General features: G+C 37.6%; 1 protein-coding gene across 1 annotated transcript in view; it reads right to left on the reverse strand.

Annotated features, from left to right (window-relative positions):
- The window catches only part of LUZP2 (leucine zipper protein 2), a 252,311-nt gene that overhangs the window by 61,094 nt on the left and 170,253 nt on the right, over positions 1-20,964 (reverse strand). The window contains exon 6 of the mRNA XM_012927080.2: positions 3,437-3,511. Coding sequence (XP_012782534.2) covers positions 3,437-3,511 — 75 coding nt within the window. The remainder of the gene's footprint in view (positions 1-3,436; positions 3,512-20,964) is intronic.

Raw genomic sequence — 20,964 nt, forward strand, 5'->3', positions numbered from 1 at the left:
TAAGAATTTGTGTAGCTGCCTTAAGTTGTGTCATCTGTAGAATGGATTCAATTATACATGTTCTCTCGGGCAAAATTCTGTGATAGTCAGATGCTATATAAATCTGGTGGATTTAAATTTTGAGAGATTTCCATATCCAAAAGCTATTTAACTGGTTGCACTTCAGTTGCTGAGGATTTATCATTAGTGGTTTCAAAATGTAAAGCTGATTCTTAGACTCTGTTTACATACAGATAGTATGATGAAACTTCTTTCAGTAAACGAAACATGAGATCCAACACAAAATATGGACTTATTATTTTTATGGTATTTACAACTTATTTAAGATCATTTGAAGCTAAGAAACAAATTCTTCAGAAGCTAGAGATATGAATATAAAAAATTCTCTTATAAAAGATGGAGGTAAAGAACGATTTCACTAAACTAAATTAGATTTCTGATCCATTTTGAAGTGAGTTGCATTTCACTTGACTGTAGCACTGCTGTATAAGAGCTTCGACACATATATTTCATGACATTTGTTCAAATCAAGCTCCAGCTCTGAGAGTTCACTCTATCTGAAGCAGTGTAAATATTCTGAGGTTAACATAGAAATTGTTACCATAGTGAGGCATTATTTGTGATACTCTATTAATAACAATGAAGAAGCTTGTAGAGGATTTTCCATACACCAAACACTGTTTCTAATAGCTCAGTGCTTCAATAATAATTTTCCCCTCACCTTTATAAAGGAGGTGGGAGTTGGAGAGGGGTGGACATTTAATCGAGGGTAAAGATGACTACATCTTAAGAACACAAGCTTTTTTACCAGATGATTACATCTTAATTCAGTGTACCTGGGCTCAACTCTCAGCTTTGATTCGTGATTCCTAATTTCTACTAAAGTACAGCTTAAAGAGTAGCAGTGATGTTTCAAGTAATTGATTCCTATCACGTACATGGGAGATCTAAACTGAGTTACCAGCTCTTGGCTTTGGCTCCAAACCAGCTCTGCCCAACGGGGTAATCTGGGGTGCAATCCATGGATGTGAGCTCTTTCTTACAGTCTCTGTCTCTTTCTTACTTTGTCTCACTCTACTTATGAAATAATAAAATAAATATTTTAAGTAGAATTTCAGGGCTTTAACATAGTTTAGTGGAAGTGTTATGACAAAAACACAGGCAGATTTCTAATTGTGGAGATCAATATTTCATATTTACTCTTTCAATTTCACTGTTCTATATATACATATTCTCCAAATCCACTCACCAACCCCAAAACAATCCATTCTGGGCATAACCCACACTACACAGCAGTCTGGACTTTAGGATCAGAGGCTGAATACTGCAACATTATCTTGGTAAATTGCAACTCTCTCAAAAACAGTTTTAGGCCTACATCATTCCATATGATGCATATGATTAAAGATATCCTTACTGATTAAAGCTCTTCAATAAAATGGTTGTTAATCTATAATCACAGAAATAGAAAATACTTGGCAGCAGATAGAATAATTCCTTCAATTTTTCAAAAGTGAATTTGAGGGACAGGCATTTGGCCCAGTGTTTGAGTGCCTGGGTCTGATCTGGCTCCAGTTTGCAGTTCTAGCTTCCAGAGAAGATCCTGGGAAGCCATCAAAGGAAGAATCTAGTAATTGGAACTCTGACTCCACATGAGAAGCTTGGAATCAATCCCAGGCTACCAACAGTCACAGTGGGGATTGGCAGACTGAACCAACGGATAGAGGGCTCTGTTCCCTGTCTATACTCTGCCCCACAAATAAATAAATCACTTTTAAAATTATATTTTATAAAATACAAGGACAAGAAAACAATATAATAAGTTTTAGACAAATAGCAACCTGAATTCATGTTGAAATATATTATTTTGATTATAGATTATAGATTTGTGGTATATATGTATTACTAAGACATATCTGTATTGCTAAGGTATTGCAAAATGTAGAAAATGCAAATAAGACTTTAATTTGACACAAAAGCTTCTAAATCAATGCACAGTATTTTTTTCATAAAGTGTTTTTATCATGAATTTTTGAAGCAACCTTCTGTAAGTGTATGTATATAATGCGCACAATATTCATGTATGAATTAAAGATAATTTGAGGGTACTTCAGAGAGATCATTGAAAAATATAACTAAACATGTGAATTTCTTTTGATGCAAAAATATAATCTCTGAAATTTTCGCAATATTCATTTTACATGCATGATATGCAAAATAATGTTTTACTGTCTAAAAAATAATTTGAAGTAAAATAATCTCATACACTTAATGCCATTTTTCTTGACCTTTGTTAAGTTCAAGGCAGATTTACAGAGAGAGGAAGAATGGAGCCCAGAGAGATCTTGCATCTGCTGGTTCACTCCCCAGATGATCACAACAGCCCGAGTTGAGCTGATCTGAAGCCAGGATCTGGGAGCTTCTTCCAGGTCCCCTGTGTGGGTGTAAGGGGTCCAGGGACTTCAGCCAACATCTTTGCTTTCCCAGATCAAAGGCAGGGAGCTGGCTTTGAAGAGGAATAGAAAGAACCAAACCCCAAATCCAGATCCATGTGGGATGCTGGCACTGCTATTAGGGAAGGGTTAGTTTCTTAAGCCATTCCATCAACCCCATTCCTTGATGTTACTAATGAATCATCAGCTGCACAATTTTCAAACGATAAAACACTAGAGATACAGTAGAAGTAGTCTCCATTAAGGAGTCCTAGTTCAATTTTACTCATTCTTTCTCCGAAGCAAATAATATCTATGCAAACTATTTATTGCATTTCTTTATGGGTCTTGTAATTTTAAAAATGGTTTTTCCATTTATAATATTATTAAATATTAAACATATATTATTTTGCTTGACAGCAATATTGATACAAATGTGCATTCATATCAAATCTGGATCACAGTTCAAAATCTAAGTATAAGAAAACATGAAACATATATATACATATTGAATCTCCTAATACTAACCAGATATTTCTATTTATCATTAACATGGAAATTTCTACATTTACTTTTCTTATGGTTGTTTCCAAGTACCTAGAGATAAGTACAAATTCTAGCATGCACACATTTGAAACGCAGTTACAATTTGCTGTCAGTGACTACTTCCATTTGCTTTATAATGCATTCAGCTAGAGTTAATGCATGCTATCTCATTTGGTGTTGTAAAGCATGTTTATTCATAGGACTATAGAACAAATATACCAGTAAGGTGAAAAATGAAGTCATGAACTCACAGAGACAGAGCCTTCAGGCAATTTACTATGAGCAGCAAAAACAAGGAAAAAATTGGACTCCAAAGGGAAAATCAAACATTCATGAATTCCATAACCGTCTTCTATGCTCAGTATATGGAACTGCATTAATAAATCAAGGGAAGCAATGAGCATACTCCCTTTTTTTGCTCAGACCAAGATTATGATATTCCATGAATGCAAACTTACCCTGTCCAGAGCTGCTTTTTCCAGTTCATTTTTGGCTACAGCTAACTTTTGTTCCAGATCAGTAAGTTGTTGGGCCTGCAAAATAAAAGATGATTTTTTTTTCAGTAAGTTTTACCATCCCATCCCTCCCTATTTTAAGCATCTGCCATTCAGGGATTTTTAAGAGAATAAGTAAAAATGTTACCCCAAAATATTCATTTAGAATTAAGGCTTTTTTAAAGATATATTTTTATTGGAAAGTTTAATATATAGAGAAGAGGAGAGAAAAAGAGGGAGGTCTTCTGCCCGATGATTCACTCCCCAAGCAGCTGCAACTGGAGATGAGCCAATCTGAAGCCAGGAGCCTGGAGCTGCTTCTAAGTCTCCCACGCTGGTGTGGTGTCCCAAGGCTTTGGGTGATCCTTGATTGCTTTTCCAGGCCACAGGCAGGCAGCTGGGCGGGAAGCGAGGCCCCCAGGATTAGAACCAGTGTTCATATGGGATTCTGGACAGGCAAGGCAAGGACTTTAGCCGCTAGGCTACTGCATTAGCCACTAGAATTAAGTTTTTAAAATACTGTATTACCTGATCATTTCATCAGTATGCAGGAAATGGTTAATTCTAGTTGAATGTACACTTAATGTGCATTGGAACAAAATGTGTTGTTCCTAAGATCCTACTGATTTTGATTTCAATCCAGCAGTTATATTCCTAATTGTCATGTGAATTTTGAATTTTGTTTTCTGAAAAGTCACTGCAATGTGATTTTCTTTGAAGATAGTTTTTTTTTCCTGAGTGATGGGAGTGTGAACTAAAGTTAATTAAGGTCCCAATTTTGGGACTAAAATCACATATTTCTTCTTCTGTACTTATACGAAGTGGAACACACACCAGAGAACTTTTTACTGTTTCCAGAGTAGAAATGTGACCATAACTGTAGCATTGAGAAGGCATTTTCTGAAAACCATGAAGAGTCCTTATCAGAACCCAAATCTGCAGTTCAATCTTGAACTACTGGCATCCAGAACTGTATGAAAATATATTTGTGCCGTGTAAGCCATCCATCTACAGTGTTTTGCTTACAGCCTAGAAATACTAACATCAGCATTAGCTTTCATACTGCTATTTAGTATGTATTAATGATGGAATGTTAATCCCATACTCATCTTTACCTTACATAGGCATAACTGTAATTTTGCAAATTTTGATTGTTGTGTTGTTAAAGGAAAATAACTCATATTTCATCTTTGAGAAATATCTTCTCTATAACTGTCCATTTTCAAATTTTTTCTTTCATTTATTTAATTTAACTGACACAAAAAATGGTGTGTATTTATGCCCAGATGTTTGGTATATGTAGCCATTGCGTAATGTGCAACCAGGGCAAATAAATCTATCTCTTTAAGATTTATTATTTCTTTATGTTGAAAGCATTTAAAATATTTTTTCTAGATTTTCTTTCTTTAGGAAAAATATACATCATCATTAGCAATGGTTGCACTACTATTTAATAGAATGCCAGAATTTTATTACTCCAAGCAAATTATAGCTTAGTACTCATAAAGCAATATTTTACCCACATCCCCACCCCTTCACTTTTCATTCTTCTCCAGGGCCTTATAAAGCCTAGTGTGGAAAAAGGATAGTTTACACAAAAACTAAGCACAGAACTATCATATGATTCATCAATTCCATTACTTGGTTTCTATGCAAGGGAAGTGAAATCAGTCGGTCAAAGAAAAATGCGCACTTTCATGTTAACTGAAGTGGTAATCGCAGTAGGCAGGAAGTGAAAACAATCCAATTGCTCTTCTGCTGATGAACAGGTAAGTGATGTGTAATATACACAACAGAATTTCTTCAACCATTGAAATGGTTGAATCCTTTCATTTACTACAATGTGAGCAGAAACATAAGAATTGAATCAAGTTCAAAAGACAAAACTACATGATGCTATTCATATGCAAAGCCTAAACTGTTGATCCTAAACTGTTGTTTCCGTATGTATGCATATTAACAATTTTGTTCAATAAATTGTTTGAAAATACTTTTCCCACTATGTTTTTTGCTGTTCACACTGTTGATCATTTCCTTTGTTATGTAATTGCTTTTTAGTTTTGCTTTTCATACCTAAATTTCTATAACTACTGAAGTATTAACTTTTAGTGTCCAGACAAAAACGGATGCCCAGTGAAAGAGCTGATGCTGGAATCTTTCCATGCCTACAATGTTGGGAAACACTTTAGTAGCAGAATTATGGACTTATGACTGTTCATGCATATATATTTATATAGAAAGGGGAAATCAATGAGGGGAGGGAAGGAAGGAAACTTTGGGAGGGAGGCAAAACATCCCAGAACTTATGGAATTGGAACTCTATTATAAAACAATAACAAATCACGATTTTTAAAACTCCTGACCCCATCGCTCTCTAATTGCATCCTCTTGGACAATACACTTCGATTTTTTAAAATTAGAGATTATAACACTTTTATATCCCAAACAAAAAAACTCTCATAAGAAATACGAGTGATTATGAAGCCTCGAACAGTTGCACCACCTTGATTCATCCCTTTATTATTCCATATATGCATTCATTCCTTTGACTAATCCTCCTATTTGCTACTATTCTAGACACTGTGATTGGTCCTAACAACAAGAAACTGCTGAAAAAAAAAAAGTTGTTCCACTAAATAAATTACAAAAAATAGGCACTAAAGTTGTCCATTTACTCTCTAGTTAATTGTGATATTTGTTCAAAAGCAAAATTATCAAATGGTTATATATTTCTTTCTTTTTTTTTATTAATTACATTGCATTATGTGACACAGTTTCAGAGGCTCTGGGATTCCCCCATCCCCTCCCCATGCCCTTCCCCCATGGTGGATTCCTCCACCTAGTTGCAGCATTACAGTTCAAATTTAGTCAGGATTCTTTCGTTGCAATCATATACCAAGCATAGAGTCCAGCATCTTATTGTCCAGATAAATTCAACAGTTTCTTGGGGAGACCTTCTCTGGTCTGAAGGCAGAGCTGGCAGAATATCGTCCTGATCAATTAGAAGCCTCACACAACATCAACAACAATTTACATTATGGAATTAATTGACATGGTTTTGAGTAATCAATATGTTATAACAGTGTGAGTTCTTAACCACATCCTGTGACTACTTCATTGATCCTTCAGTTTTTGTTTGTACACAGCACCGACTGCTATACATCCTAAAGTGGCTATAGGGTACTATTCAGCTGTCTCGTGTCTGTTCTCATTATAGTATTTAGGAGTTTATTGTGTTGATGCATAATTTTGCTGTACTTGCAGTTTTAGGAGGGGTGTGCAGAGAAATCTTCCATACCCTAGTGAGGAGTAAGTAATCTTTGTGTCCTATCTGGTAAGGTATATGTGGATCCATGTTGATTGTTTCCTGTTTGGTTCTAAGCTTTCCTTGTATTTCTCTGACTATCTATCCTATTTTTTGGGGGGGGGGCCCTCTGGGGCGATCCTGATGGTCATTGCAAGAGAGGGTGGGGATCCAAAGCTGGAGTTAAGCAAGGACAGAAGAAGCTCCTCTCCCTAGTCCGGAAGGAAGTTTGCTGTTCTTCTGTTTCTGCAGATCCCTCAGGGCTCCTGGCTGTTGTTTCGATGACCTTGGGTCCTGCGAGGAAGGATTTGGGCCTCTTCCATCCCATGTGGCAGATCCAAGCGGGGCTGGGTGACCTCGGAGTTCTCGGCCTCCGAAGGCACTCCAATTGCCCGTGTTCTCGTTTGTTGGGAGGTAGTCCTTGGTGCCCAAACTGATAGTCCTTGGTGAGGATCCAGGAGTCTTCAGGGTTGGGATACAAGCCTCCTCCTGTCCACCTGTTCCACTCTGGGGTCCACCCCTGCTCTGTGCATATGACCTCCTGTTAAGAGGTTGTCAGGATTGCTCTTGTTTCCCCCTATATGTCATTGTAATTTAACTATTGTTTAATGCTGATTTGAGTCTTTTGTCTATGAATTACCTGTTATGTTTCTGATAGGTTATACTTTGTGTCTTCTTTACACATTCTAAGGAGATGGAAGATTTCCCTGGTCTTCCACACCATTTCTGAGTAGCTTAGGGTATTAAAAGTATATTAGGTTTTACAATTCTTTGATGTAGAATATAAGCATTCTGATTCACATTAATTGTATGCTCATTGATTACATCATAATATCTTCATGAATTAGATACAGGCTGTTTGAGGTTAAAATAATATTACAACACATGGGTACTATTTTCTGGATTGACATCCTTTCATCTTATATTAAGGCAAACATGTGGTATTTAACTTTTTGGGATTGGCTCGTTTCCCTTGGCATCATGGTTTCCAGTTGGGCCCATTTGGCCACAAAAAACTGCATTTCGTTTTTTTTCAATAGCTGAATAGCATTCCATGGAGCAAATGAACCATAGCTTTCTTATCCAGTCTTCTATTCATGGGCATTTCAGTTGCTTCCAAGTTTTTGCAATTATTGATTGTGCTGCTATGAATATCAGGGTGCATGTAGGTTTCTCGTGTAACAGGTGTTTTGGATATATTCCTAGGAGTGCTATTGCTGGATCGTATGGTGCAGATTTTCAGTTGTTTGAGTGTTCTCCATACTGATTGCCACAGAGACTGCACCAACCTGCATTCCCACTTTCAGTGGAGAAGGGTTCCCTTTTCTCCACATCCTCACCAGCAAGTGTTGTTGGTGGTTTTTTGTATATGAGCCATTCTTACTGGTGTTAGGTGGTACCTCATTGATGTCTTAATTTGGATTTCCCTTATTGCCAGGTAACTTGAGCATTTTTTCATGTTTGTTTGCCAGTTGGGTTTGTTCCTTTGTGAAATGTCTGCCCATTTCCTGTGCCTATTTCTTAAGTGGTTTGTTTGTTTTGGTGTTTTGGTTGTTCTAGAGAACTTTGTATATCTGGAGATTAGCCCCCTAACACCTATGTAGTGTACAAAGATCTCCCATACTGTGGGTTGCTTTTTTACTTTGTTGATTGCTTCCCTTGCTGTACAGAAGCTTCTTAGTTTGATGAGGTCTCATTTGTTTATTTTGGCCTTGATTGTTAGTGCTTTTGGTGTCCTTTTTAGGAAATCAGGTCCTACACCTGCATCTTGCAGTGTGTTTCCAACATTTTCTTCCAAAAGTTTGAAGGTTTCTGGGGATAGGTTTAAGTCTTTTATCCATTCAGATTTGATCTTAGTGTATGGTGAAAGATGTGGGCCTATCTTCTTGTTTCTACAGGGTTATCGTCCAGTTGACCAAAAGGATTTATTCAAGAGACTTTCCCATTTGCTTGGATTGTCGTCTTTTTGTCAAAGATTATTTGGCTGTATCTATGTGGGTTTCCTTCTGTTGTTTCAACCCTGTTCCATTGATCCTCCTCTCTATCTTTGTGCCAGTCCCAGGCTGTTTTGATAACCACAGCCCTACTGTATGTCCAGAGGTCCGGGACTGTGACTCCCCCTGTTAAGTTCCTATTCTTCAGAGTGGTTCTAGCTATTCGTGGTTTTTTGTGTTTCCAGATGAACCTTTGTATCATTCTTTCCAGTTCAATGAAGAATGTTTCGGGTAATTTGATTGAGATCACATTGAATGTATATATTGCTTTTGGTAGTACAGACATTTTAATGATATTGATTTTTCCTAACCAGGAACATAGGATGTTGTTCCATCTTTTGAGGTCTTGTTCAATTTCTTTTTTAAGTATTTTGTAATTTTCTTCAAAAAGTTTTCCTACATTTTTGGTTAGATTTATTCCTAGATACTTCATATTTTTCTCTGTTATTTTGAATGGTATCATGCTGGTTAAATTTTTTTTTCCATCTTGGGGCTGTTCGCATACACTATGGCTGTTCACTTTTGTTCATTAATTTTGTACCCTGCCACTCTACCAAACTCTCGTATAAGTTCTAGGAGTCTCTGTATTGAGTCTCTTGGTTCTTCTATGTAAAGGATCATGTCATCTGCGAAAAATTAAAGCTTGACTTCTTCATTTCCCATTTGAATTCCTTTGATTTACTTTTCTTGTCTTATGGTATCTGTGAGTACCTCTAGGACTTTGTTGAATAGTAGTGGAGAAAGTGGACATCCTTGTCTTGCTCCAGATGTCAGTGGAAAGGGATCCAGTTTTTCTCCATTCAGTATGATGCTGGCATTGGGTTTTTCATATATTGCTTTGATTATGTTGTGGATTGTTCCTTCTATGCCTACCCTGGTTAGAGTTTTTAGTAGGAAGTGGTGTTGGATTTTGTCGAAAGCTTTTTCTGCATCTATTGACACTATTATATGGTTTTTGTTCTTCAGTTTTTGGATGTGGTGTATCACATTTGTGGATTTCCGTATATTGAACCATCCCTGCATTCCAGGGATGAATCCTACTTAGTCTGGATGAATGATCTGTCTGATATTTTTTTGAATTCTATTGGCTACGATTTTGTTGAGAATCTAAGCATCAATGTTCATCAGGGAGATCGGTCTGTAGTTTTCCTTCTCTGTTAATTCTCTATCTGGTTTTGGGATTAAAGTGATGTTGGCTTCATAGAATGAGTTTGGAAGGGCTGCTTCCTTTTCTATTGTTTTGGAGAGCTTGTAGAGGATTGGGGTTAGCTCTGTTCGGAATGTTTTGTAGAATTTTGTGGTGAAGCCATCTGGGCCTGGGCTTTTCTTTGTTGGGAGATATTTAATCACTGACTCTATCTCTGCTTTGGTTATGGTTTTATTCAGGTCTTCTGTTGCCTCTGAGGTAAGTTTTGGTAAGTGATGGGAGTCTAGGAAACTTTCCGTTTCCTGGTGCTTTTCTGATTTGTCAGAGTACAGTTCTTTGCAGTAATTTCTAATTATTTTCTTAATGGCTGCAGTGTCTGTTGTTATGTTGCCTTTTTCATCCTTGATGCTGCTAATTCTCGCTTTCTTTTGCTTTTTCTTTGTCAATCGGGCCAGTGGAGTATCTATTTTATTTATCTTCTCAAGAAACCAGCTTTTTGATTCACTGATTTTGTGTATAGTTTTTTTGATTTCTACTTGATTTATTTCCTCCCTTGTTTTGATAATTTCTTCTTTCCTATTGTTTGCGGGGTTATTTTGCTGCTGTTTTTCCAATTCCCGGAGGTGTGTGCTTAATTCCTGTATTTGATGCCTTTCTTGGGTCTTGACATGTGCACCAATTGCAACAAGTTTACCACGTAACACTGCTTTGGCGGTGTCCCACAAGTTTTGGACTGTTGTATCTGAGTTTTCACTGGTTTCCATGAATTTTTTGATCTCGTCTTTAATTTCTTCTCTAACCCATTGATCATTTAATAGCATGTTGTTCAACCTCCAACAGTTTACGTATTTCCTGGGGCATTTTGAATTGCTAATTTCCAGTTTCATTCTGTGTTGGTCTGAGAAGGTATATGGTATAATTCCAACTTTTTTGAAGTTAGTTAGACTTGCTTTGTGTCCTATCATGTGGTCTATCCTGGAGAAGGTGCCATGCACTGCTGAAAAAAATGTATAATCTGCAGCATTAGGATGAAATATTCTATAGTCTAAAATAGTCTAAAAATGGTTATATTTTAATGCTTTAGGAAGATTGTTGTAATAATTAATTTTAAATATTTATCCAATTATTTCATAATTCAGCAAATACCAAGCTTATGTTACAAATCACAAACTATTATCTGCACAGATGGTGTAATAATGAAGCAAAAAAATCCTGTCTTGGAGACTGAAAATATTTATGTTTACACACACAACTGAAAGAAGAAAACAAGAAAATGAGCTGTAATAGGTAATACAGAATAGGATGGATCTATCAATGTTTCACCTGTGGCACCGGTGTCTGTTTGGGTGTCAGTTTGTCTCCCTGCTGAGCCACTTCAGTTGCAGCTCCCTGCTTCTTCACCAGATCTTCCACGTGAGCCCAATCATTCAGCTATAACCACTGCTTTCATTTGATTACTATTTATAGCCCTTGCCTGTATTACCAATAAATGTTTTTTACTTGCTAACTTTTGCATTTTGCAGAAAATTAATCTCTTGATTATAATGTAAATAAAAGTTTATTAAAATTTTTAATGAACTAAAGGAGCAAGGGAGAGAAAAGGTGGAAGAAGAAATAGAGAGAAAATAATTTTATTCTTAGAATTGTCTCTCTGGGAGTGGGTGTCATGACCGAGTAGGTTAATATTCCACCTGTGGCACTGGCATCCCATGTTAGTTCCTATTCTGGTCCCCACTGCTCATCTTCCAACCCAACTCCCTGCGTGTGATCTCAGAACAAAGTGAAGTTTGTATCAACATAAGAAATGTTCCTGAATCCACATGGGACACTAGTGGAAACTCATGGCTCCTGGCTTCCAATTGCCTCAGTTTCAGCCATTGTGACTATTGTAAAAGTGAGGCAACGCATGGAAGAACTTTGTCTGTCCTTTTTGCTGAAACTCTGTAACTCAAATACAATCAATTTTTAAAATAATTGCATATACGGGGCTTGGCACAGTAGCCTAACAGCAAAAGTCCTCCCTTTGCATTGGCCAGGATCCCATACTGGTGCCAGTTGTAATACCAGCGGCCCTACTTCCCACTTAGCTCCTTGCTTATGGCCTGGGAAATCAGTTAAGGATGGCCCAAAACCTTGGGTACTGTACCCGAGTGGGAGATCCGAAAGAAGCTCCTGGCTCCTGGCTTTGGATTGGCTCAGCTCCAGCCACTGTGGCTGCTTGGGGAGCAAATCAACGGATAAAAGATCTTCTTCTCTGTCTCTCCTTCTCACTGTATATATGACTTTCCAAAAAAAAAAATAAATCCTAAAAAATCGCATATATGAACTATATTGAATAGGTTAAAAGCTAGAAAGAGAGAAAGGCGAGAGAAAGAAAGAAAGAAAGAAAGAAAGAAAGAAAGAAAGAAAGAAAGAAAGAAAGAAAGAAAGAAAGAAAAAGAAAGAGACAGAGAGAAAAGAAAAGAAATAAATGAGAAAGAAAGGTGTGCTCAATGTGATGGCTCAACAGCTTAATCCTCTGTCTGCAAATGTTATCTGCCTACAGTGTTGTCATCCTCTATGGGCACCAGTTCAAGTCTGGCTGCTGTACTTCCAAAGCAGCTTCCTGCCTATGGACTGGAAAAGCAACGGAGGAATGGCTCAAGTCCTTCTACTTCTTTGCCCATGTGGGGGACTGGGAAAAAATGCCTAGGTCACGGCTTTTGATAAGCTCAACTCCAGCATTACAGCACGTGGAGAATGAACTACCAGATGGAAGAAAGGAAGATTTTAATTTCTCTGTCTCTCCTTTCTGTAAGTTTACCTTTCAAATAAAAAAGAAAACATTTGTAAAAAAAAAAAAAAAAGTAAAAATTTGACAAAAATAGAGAAATTAAGCTAGAATTTTGGGGGAAAGAGAAAAAAAGAGAAAGAATTCAGTTAAACATGACAAAAGTATGATGATGTGACATCTGTTATCTTACAGATACATGTGACTGTGTTAAAGAAATCTTAACCTTTTCATTACACTATTCACAAATGGTAATTTGAAAATAAACTGAAGGCCTAAATGAAAATACCAAAACACACAACAAAATTTGGAAGGAAATCTTTGTGACTTTGAGATAGGCAACATTTTCTCAACTAGAATAAAAGAAACCTCAGGATAGAAAGAAAAAATGAATAATAAGACCTTATTTAATCTAAACTCTATTTTTTAAAAGAAAAAAATCAACTTGAAAAGTTCAGTCACCGATTAAGAAAAATATCTGTAACATGTATCAGAAAAAATTGCTCAGAATCTAAATATATAAATAAAGTCTTAAATTTAGTATAATATACTATCAAAATTGTAAAGCAAATAGATCAAAGAATTTAACACACTGAAACAAATAGTCAACAAGTTAGATATGTTTAGAATAATTAACTTTCAGATAAAACAATTAAAACATTAAAATACCAGTTCCCTTAAGTCATAATTGATACTCTTTAAAAAGGTCACACAAAGGCTTAATAAAAACACAGAAAGATATTCATTAGAGCCATTAGGGCGATAGACACTGAACACACCATACGTACACAGTCATCAAATCAACAAACAACCGCAACAATTAAAAATTAAACAAAAAGTGATTTTAAGAAACCAAAGAGGTCTTCCATTCACTATTTCATTCTCCAAATGGCTACAATGACAAGGTTTGGGGCCTGCCCAGCGCAGGAACCAGCAATTTCTTCTGATCTTGCAGGGGGGGTTACATGGACACAGGGACTCAGGTGGTCTTCTGGTGATTATCTGGTTGCAATGACAGATAGTTGGGTTGGAAGGGGAACAGCTAGGCTTTGAACCAGCATCAATATGAGATGCAGACATAACTAAGCCACAACACAGGCAGCAGAAACAAATCGTAAACTCTATCTCTACAAGACCCACCTTCCTCAAAAAGGCTCTTTAAATGGCTTTCTTCAAAGTTTATTTATTTATTTTGTTAATGTCCACTATCATCAATAGAACAGATAAAAGATTTTGAGCTACAGTCTACTCTCAGCCAGAGGAAAGCAACAGCCATTCAAATCCCTCCTTAATCTAACCAGATGTTGAGGCCCAACCAGCATATCATGAATACCTGAAATTAGTTATTTCTAAGCTGTATACAAACCCAGTATTGTATTATTTTACCCAGTTTACCTTACAATATGCACAGAACCTTCCCAGTGTGATGGTCCCAGTATCTTATATTGGAATGCTACTTTGAATGCTTGCTGTGTCACTTCTAATCCAATTTCTTATTAATGTTTCTGGGAAGGCAGCCAAAGATGGCCCACATATTTAAGCCCCCGTCACCGATTTGGGAGACCAGGATGTCATTTATGCCTCCAGTCAGGACTGGTGTAGTCATCCAGGGAATGGAAGAGTAGATAGAAGGTCTTAGTCTCTGTCTGTAGCTTTTTCAGATAAACAAACAAATAAATCTTTAAGACAGAGTGGAATAACACTTCTGTGATCGGTGATGACTAATATTTAGGGTACAAACAAAGATAAATTATATAAATGAAATTGATAGCTTATAATTTAACTATTGTTATAGCCACAGTCTATTTTCCTGAACTGTGGACACAGAAAGCAGCAGAGACAGAAGAGTGGTATTGTAGTAATCAGGTACCCCACTGGTGGTTGGCAATCGAGCAGTGGAGTTCCACCAGTGGTCAGGTGAGAAGCGGAGTGGATAGAGATCTCAGGAGGCGAAACCTGGCATAGAACTGCTTATCTTGCTGATTTGCTTGATTTGACCATGAGCAGAAGCAGAGTGGCAGAGCCCAAGCACGTACGTGCAGGAACAGCATGGATTTCACAGCTCAGAAGCTGACCAGTGCTACATTGGGCATTGTTTGTATATTGAGGAAAAGGCTGTGAGGACTGGTGTAATAAGAGCAAGCTGTACATATACTAATCCAGGAGTGAACTAATTTCTGACTCAATGCATTGCACTGATCACATAGGGAAAATAATACTGACTCGGCATCCTACAGGTTCCATCCAAAATAGGCTTGAATGGCCTCCAGAACTAATGATCAGCAGGATCAGATTTCTACCAGTGCCACACTGGACAACATTTTGGGTACTGAGGAAAGGGCTGTAGGGCTGAAGGAACAACAGAAAGCTGCATAGACTCTGAGCCAGGACAAAACTCATTTTTGCTAAATGCTTTACAATGGTGTCAGAGGGGAAACAGTACCAACTTAGCATCATATGGGTTCTATTCAAAATAGGTTCAGTTGGCTCTCAGATCTAATGACCAACAGGTTCCAGCAAGATGTGCACTGTTGACAACCCTATGATTTAAGATAGCCAATGTCTTCCTAATCCAGGACACTGCTTGAACCAGGAATAATAGAAATGCTATCCAGGCAATGGTGCAGCCACTGCAGAGAAATACAGGTGGTAGTGTGTTGCAAGCCAGGAGCTAGACTATGAAGACTGTGGTGAAAGCTAAGTAAAAGAGCCTACATCTAAAACGTACTGGAGGGCGTGACACAAGTGACTGAAAATGAAAAGTCAGGTACCAAACACAATCAATACAATTGGCCTTTAGACCAGTGGGCAACAGCTTAGAAACTGGCCCAAAGGAGGGGAGTCTGCTCACAAGACTAGTAATGACCAAGAACAAAAGGGGAGGGAGATGCATAATGAAAAATGCTAATGCCTCCCCTGCAAAGGAGCAGAAGCCTTTGTCAATCTCAGGCACCTATATGGGAGTCAGGCACTGCAGGCAGAGAGTCAACCTATCAATTTCCCAAGCAGGACTTCTATTCATATCCCACAATACTTGATTTTTGGACACATGAACCACTAAGACATCAAATATAAAAGAAACGTCAATTAATCAAGGAGTTTCTAGGCTTAAAAGGCTCATGCTTATAAAGTGTATTTGGGGAAAGAGAAAAAAGAAAGCTCATTGCCAAAACAAGGTAAAAAATAAAGTATATTCAACCAATCTTGTCTTTTCATTTTGTTTCAACTTTATCCTGTTCTTGAAACATTTTTTAAAAATATAAAACTGTCTCTCTTCAAGCATGACAGTTATAAATAGAATTGCTTCTAATTTTACCCGAAGCAAGTTCCCCACTTAAAATGCAAACATGAAATCATTCATCTACAGATCAGGAGTACCACAGAGATCACTCTTTGGGTAAATCCCATTCTATTCTGTCCAACTTAGTGATTTTACTTTCCTGGGGAGAATGTGGATAGTCTAAGATGCTGTTACCATCTTTGAAGAAAAACATCCTCTGGGCTCTGCTTTTCTTGGTATTTACAATTCCTAGGTAAATAGATCTAATTACACCTAGATCTAATTTATAGAGTTTATTTTCCTTTCTCTCATGACTAAAGAAGGCAGATAAAATGGAGAGAATTCACTTTCTTGCTTGAGACCAGCAACAGCTACATCTCTTTTCTTTGACCTTATCTCCCCTTTGGTAAAGACTTGGTGGTATTTGAAGTTCAAGTTCAGGCTAGTTGAGTCAATATTTACTTCAAAGCATTTGACATTCTATCTTTTGGCCAATCATGAGAGAAGACATCCACTGGTTAACTCTCCAAATGGCCACAATGCTGAAACCAAGCCGATCTGAAGGCAGTAGCCAGGAGATTTTCCTGGGTTTCCCATGAGTGTGCAGGATTCTACAGCTTTGGGCCATCCTCCACTGCTTTCTCAGGTAACAAGCAAGGAGCTAGATGGGAGGTGGAGTAGCTGGGATACCAATCAATTTTCCTATGGGATGTCAGTGTTTGCAAGCATAGGTTCAGGCAGTTGAGCCAATGTGTCAGGCCCAAGCGACACTTCTTCAGGTTGTGCAGCATGGCTGGGATGACTCCCCGGATGGAAAACTGTGGTTCATTCTCGTGCAATCCATACTATATTATTTTTCCTTCCAAAACAGTATTTGCATGTCCACTATAGACTCTCTGAGGTAGTCTGCTTGTACCACAAGGGCAAGGGACTGGCCAAGACCTTACATATTCTAGTGATAGTTTCTACTGTTGCTTGCTTGGACACCTCCAACATTGAGAGAGTACTCAGCACTGTAGCAGGCAAAATCAGTTATGGAGAAGCTTGTCACAAATTCTGCTGATCCGCATGATATACACAAAAAACGAACTCCTGAGATGATTCTTTGCCAGTTGGCAAATGAAGTCAAAGCTCTTTCTGGAATACATTATTAGGGTCAGGTCACCCTAAGAAGCATGTTTTTCTCCACTGTAGTGTTAATCATTTTACGTTTATTTTCAAGCCAAAATAATTGCACATCTTGGTCTTGAAGAGAATGGGTCACTACTTTGAGGTCTTTTTTGAAATGTTATGGGTGGCTGTTCTCCATTGCTTCTTTCACAGTCTGTCACTTTGATGTTTTGCTCATGGAGGCCTGGCTCCAAAAATTCCTTAACAGCTTAACATTATGGACCACAAAATATAGGCCTATGGGTCACCCACTCTTCAGACCAAGGAGACACAATTGCTCTGGGCAGGCAACGGTTTAATAGTTTTTTATTAATAATTCTAATGTCACAAAAACACATTCTAAATCCTATCAACTCGTTATGCTTTTTTTCCCAAAAATTCTTTTTTAAATTTATGTCTCCTTTCTTTCACCAAAAAAAAATTTTTAGAAACTTTAAATAATTCATTTTTGGTTTAAAATGAGATGTTAAAGCATGAACTCATTGTTTTCAATATCTATCAGCTTTTCTTGGTATCTTTTATTTAGAGGATGGTTATTTTAAAAATGTCTTGAATGGGATTCAACAAATTTGACAAATAACTTATGTAACCTCTCTATAAATATGAGTGTGGGTCTGGAAAGGAAGCTGAAGAAATGAAGCTTTCAGCAGAAAACTATCCCTTTGAAATCTGTTTATTCCATGTAAATATTACAGAACATTTATTATGTCATTCATTTTACTAAGAAGCATGATGAGTTCCACTCATACATTAAATTTGATCAGAAAGAAAAAATGGTGCGGCTGTCAAACCATTTGGGTGTCTCCACATGTTCTTAAACTGCCTCTAGTTCATACTGTTAGCATTGGGATTCATTGTACTCTATTTAAATTTGCTATTCTGTAATGGGTTTTGGACCCTAATTAGTCAGTGCTAGACAAGGATAATGTGTCTCAACAATCTAAAATATTCTTAAAATGTCCAGAAGTTTTATTCACTATGGATATCAGAAGTTTCTATTATGCTGCTTCTCCAAAACCAGGAATTTCTGAGACATAGGTAAGCCTGTATTATATTTGTATATATATTTGTATAATATGTATATAATACATTATATAATATATAAAATATATCATATTATATATAAATATATAATATATGAATATATAATATACAGCTTTGATATACAATCTAGAAACATCTCTTTTCCATTAATGTGGGATTTATAATGACATGAGGATAAAATGTTTCCGAAAGTTACTGTAAATCTATTTGTCTTTATCTAGTTCAAGCATTCTAAAAGACTCTGACTGCAGGGGAAGTATGGGCCCAAATTATAATATATCACATAATTGTTAACTTGAAAGATATTGGAAGAAATGAAAATTATCTAGCTTGTATTTTTCTTAGGCGTTATCATCAACTCATAAGCTTGAATCTTTTAAAATGCTGAGTGAGAAAAAACTCAAGACACTTCATAGATATGTTTTGCTAATTACAAAAAGTAAAGGCTGCCTCAAATAATTTGCAGCAGAACAATAAAAGTGAAAAAAGCCTTCCTGTTAATATATAGACACATAATGAGGATTTTTGTTTCTATTTACATCTGTCCTTTTATGTTAGCATTGGTTTCTGCTTTTCTATTCTTTTTTTTTTTATAATCTATTTTATTGTGTTGTTGTTGACAATCTTTACATAGTTAATTACAGTTAAAGAAAGAAAAAGAAAAAAAAAGGTTCATGGGGATAGGGAAGTGGGTAATACTATTATGCCCATATTGTTTCCATCTTGTATCTGAGGTAAAGGGGGATATTGAGGGAGAAGCCCCACCCGGTTTCCCGCCCACCCCGAGTCCCGGATGTGGGGCATGCTCTGAGATATGTGCTCGAGTGGTGTTAATAGTTCTCCAGTTATGAATCGCTGCCAGTTTCGCTCGATGAGGTCGTCCACTGATTGATATGGTCCATCATAAAGTCTCCGTTTGCCCCATTTTTCGCTGCCAACATATAGCTGAGATGAATGATTGATCTGCTCTGTCTTCTGTCTTTTCTTGATTAGAGTTCTGAGTCCAGCAGTTCCATTGGGGAAATCTCCAAAGAAACTTTGAGGTATTCCCAGACTAGTTTCTTGCATGTTCTAGCAAGCACAGGGCCTGGCACAGTCCATCACCCCGATCAGCTGGTGGTTGCAATTGCTGGGTTGGTTCTGTTTTCAGTCCCGAGTTGCACTGGAACCAATGGGTGTTGCAGTCCAGTCTGGTTCTGCCCAGCACGTACTCGGCCCTCACACTAACCAGTGGGAGCTGCAGCCTAGTTGGGGCGACCCACGATAACCCACACCAGGCCCGCTCCCTACCCTGGTTTGCCAGTATGTGTAGCAGAAGACCAGTCTGTCCCCCATCCCATTTGGCTCTGGCACTTGTCAATGGGTATTAAAGCTTAGTTCTATCTAACCAACTCAGCCATCCAGCCCTCACGGGTGTTGTTGAGTGCCTCTCTATCTAGCCATCCCAGCCCCCATCCTAGTTTTCATGCCCTCCCACAGGACTAGTGACCCAAGAAGGGGGAACCCACTTTTTCCCTCCCAGGTCTCTCTGTCCCGGTTTATGCACTCTTTAGGTGGTTCTGTGATTTGACTTGACAGAATTAGTCCCCAGTGCCAGCTTCTGCTGCTATGCCCAAACATCCCTCACCCACTCTAATTTATGCTTGCACCAGCAGGAATAATCAGCCCAGCCTGGTTTTTCCCTGATCTATTCCACATGCAGCGCACAGGTGTTGTAGCCTTGCAAAGTCTAGTCTGTCTCTATCCCAGCCCACGCTCTCCGGTGGGAGTAGCTGTCTGGCGAGGGAACCAGCCCCTTAATCCCCCCGCCAGTTCTGCCCCTCCCTTCCTTCATGGATCTCACGTGTGCTGGTTGGGTGCTGCATTCATATCCAGTACAGGCAACCACGCCCTGGCATTCCATAATGTGTACTGGTTTTGTTGCGACCAAAGCCGGCTTCTCCTCTGAGATCATAAAACGTGTCATTTCTTAATTACCAGTATGTAGCAGATACATGTGCCAACTCATGAATTAACCTCTCAGTATTTTCATTATTCCTAAATTGCAGGCATCAATATTCATATTTAGCAAAAAAATAAATGTGGGTGAGTATATAGTGAAAAGAAAATCCTGTTCACATTTGGCAGAGTAGAAATTGGTACAGTCATTATAGAAAATTAAATGGAGTTTCCTTACAGGACTATAAAAATAGATTCCTGGAGATATCCAGGATTCCCACTTTTATAACACTTTTAATAACAGCCAAATTATGGAAATTATCTCCTAAGTTTCAGTTAATACAGAAACGCACACAATCATATCATAGTAAATAGTATTAATGTTTCTGTAGTTTGTAATAACTTGAATAGGAGCACAGAAAATTATGCTAAGCAAATGAAGTGAGGTACAGAAAGACAAATACCACATATTTTCAGTTACATTGTAGTCTAAAACTATCAAATTCAATAAAGTACAGATATAATGACAGTTACCAGAAGCTAGGAATCAGGAGATACTGAAAGATGATGTGAAATGACAAAAATCTCAGACAGGAGTAGTATGCTTTTTTTCTGATTTTCTCCCCCCACCACTTTTTTCTCTGAGATAGGCTCTACAGGGTGTTGAATATAGTAACAATGTGTTGGATAAGTAAGCTGCAATATTGCTGAGAAAAAAAGATTTTATTGTTATTAACACAGACTATATTTAGGATGATTGATATGTCAACCCACTTTGTTAATTACTTCACCTATGTTCATAGAGCACAGTATCAATTTGTATTTCGTAAGTATATACAACTATA

The sequence above is a fragment of the Ochotona princeps genome, chromosome 4 (genome assembly GCF_030435755.1).
Source record: "Ochotona princeps isolate mOchPri1 chromosome 4, mOchPri1.hap1, whole genome shotgun sequence".
NCBI classification, from domain to species: Eukaryota; Metazoa; Chordata; class Mammalia; order Lagomorpha; family Ochotonidae; genus Ochotona; species Ochotona princeps.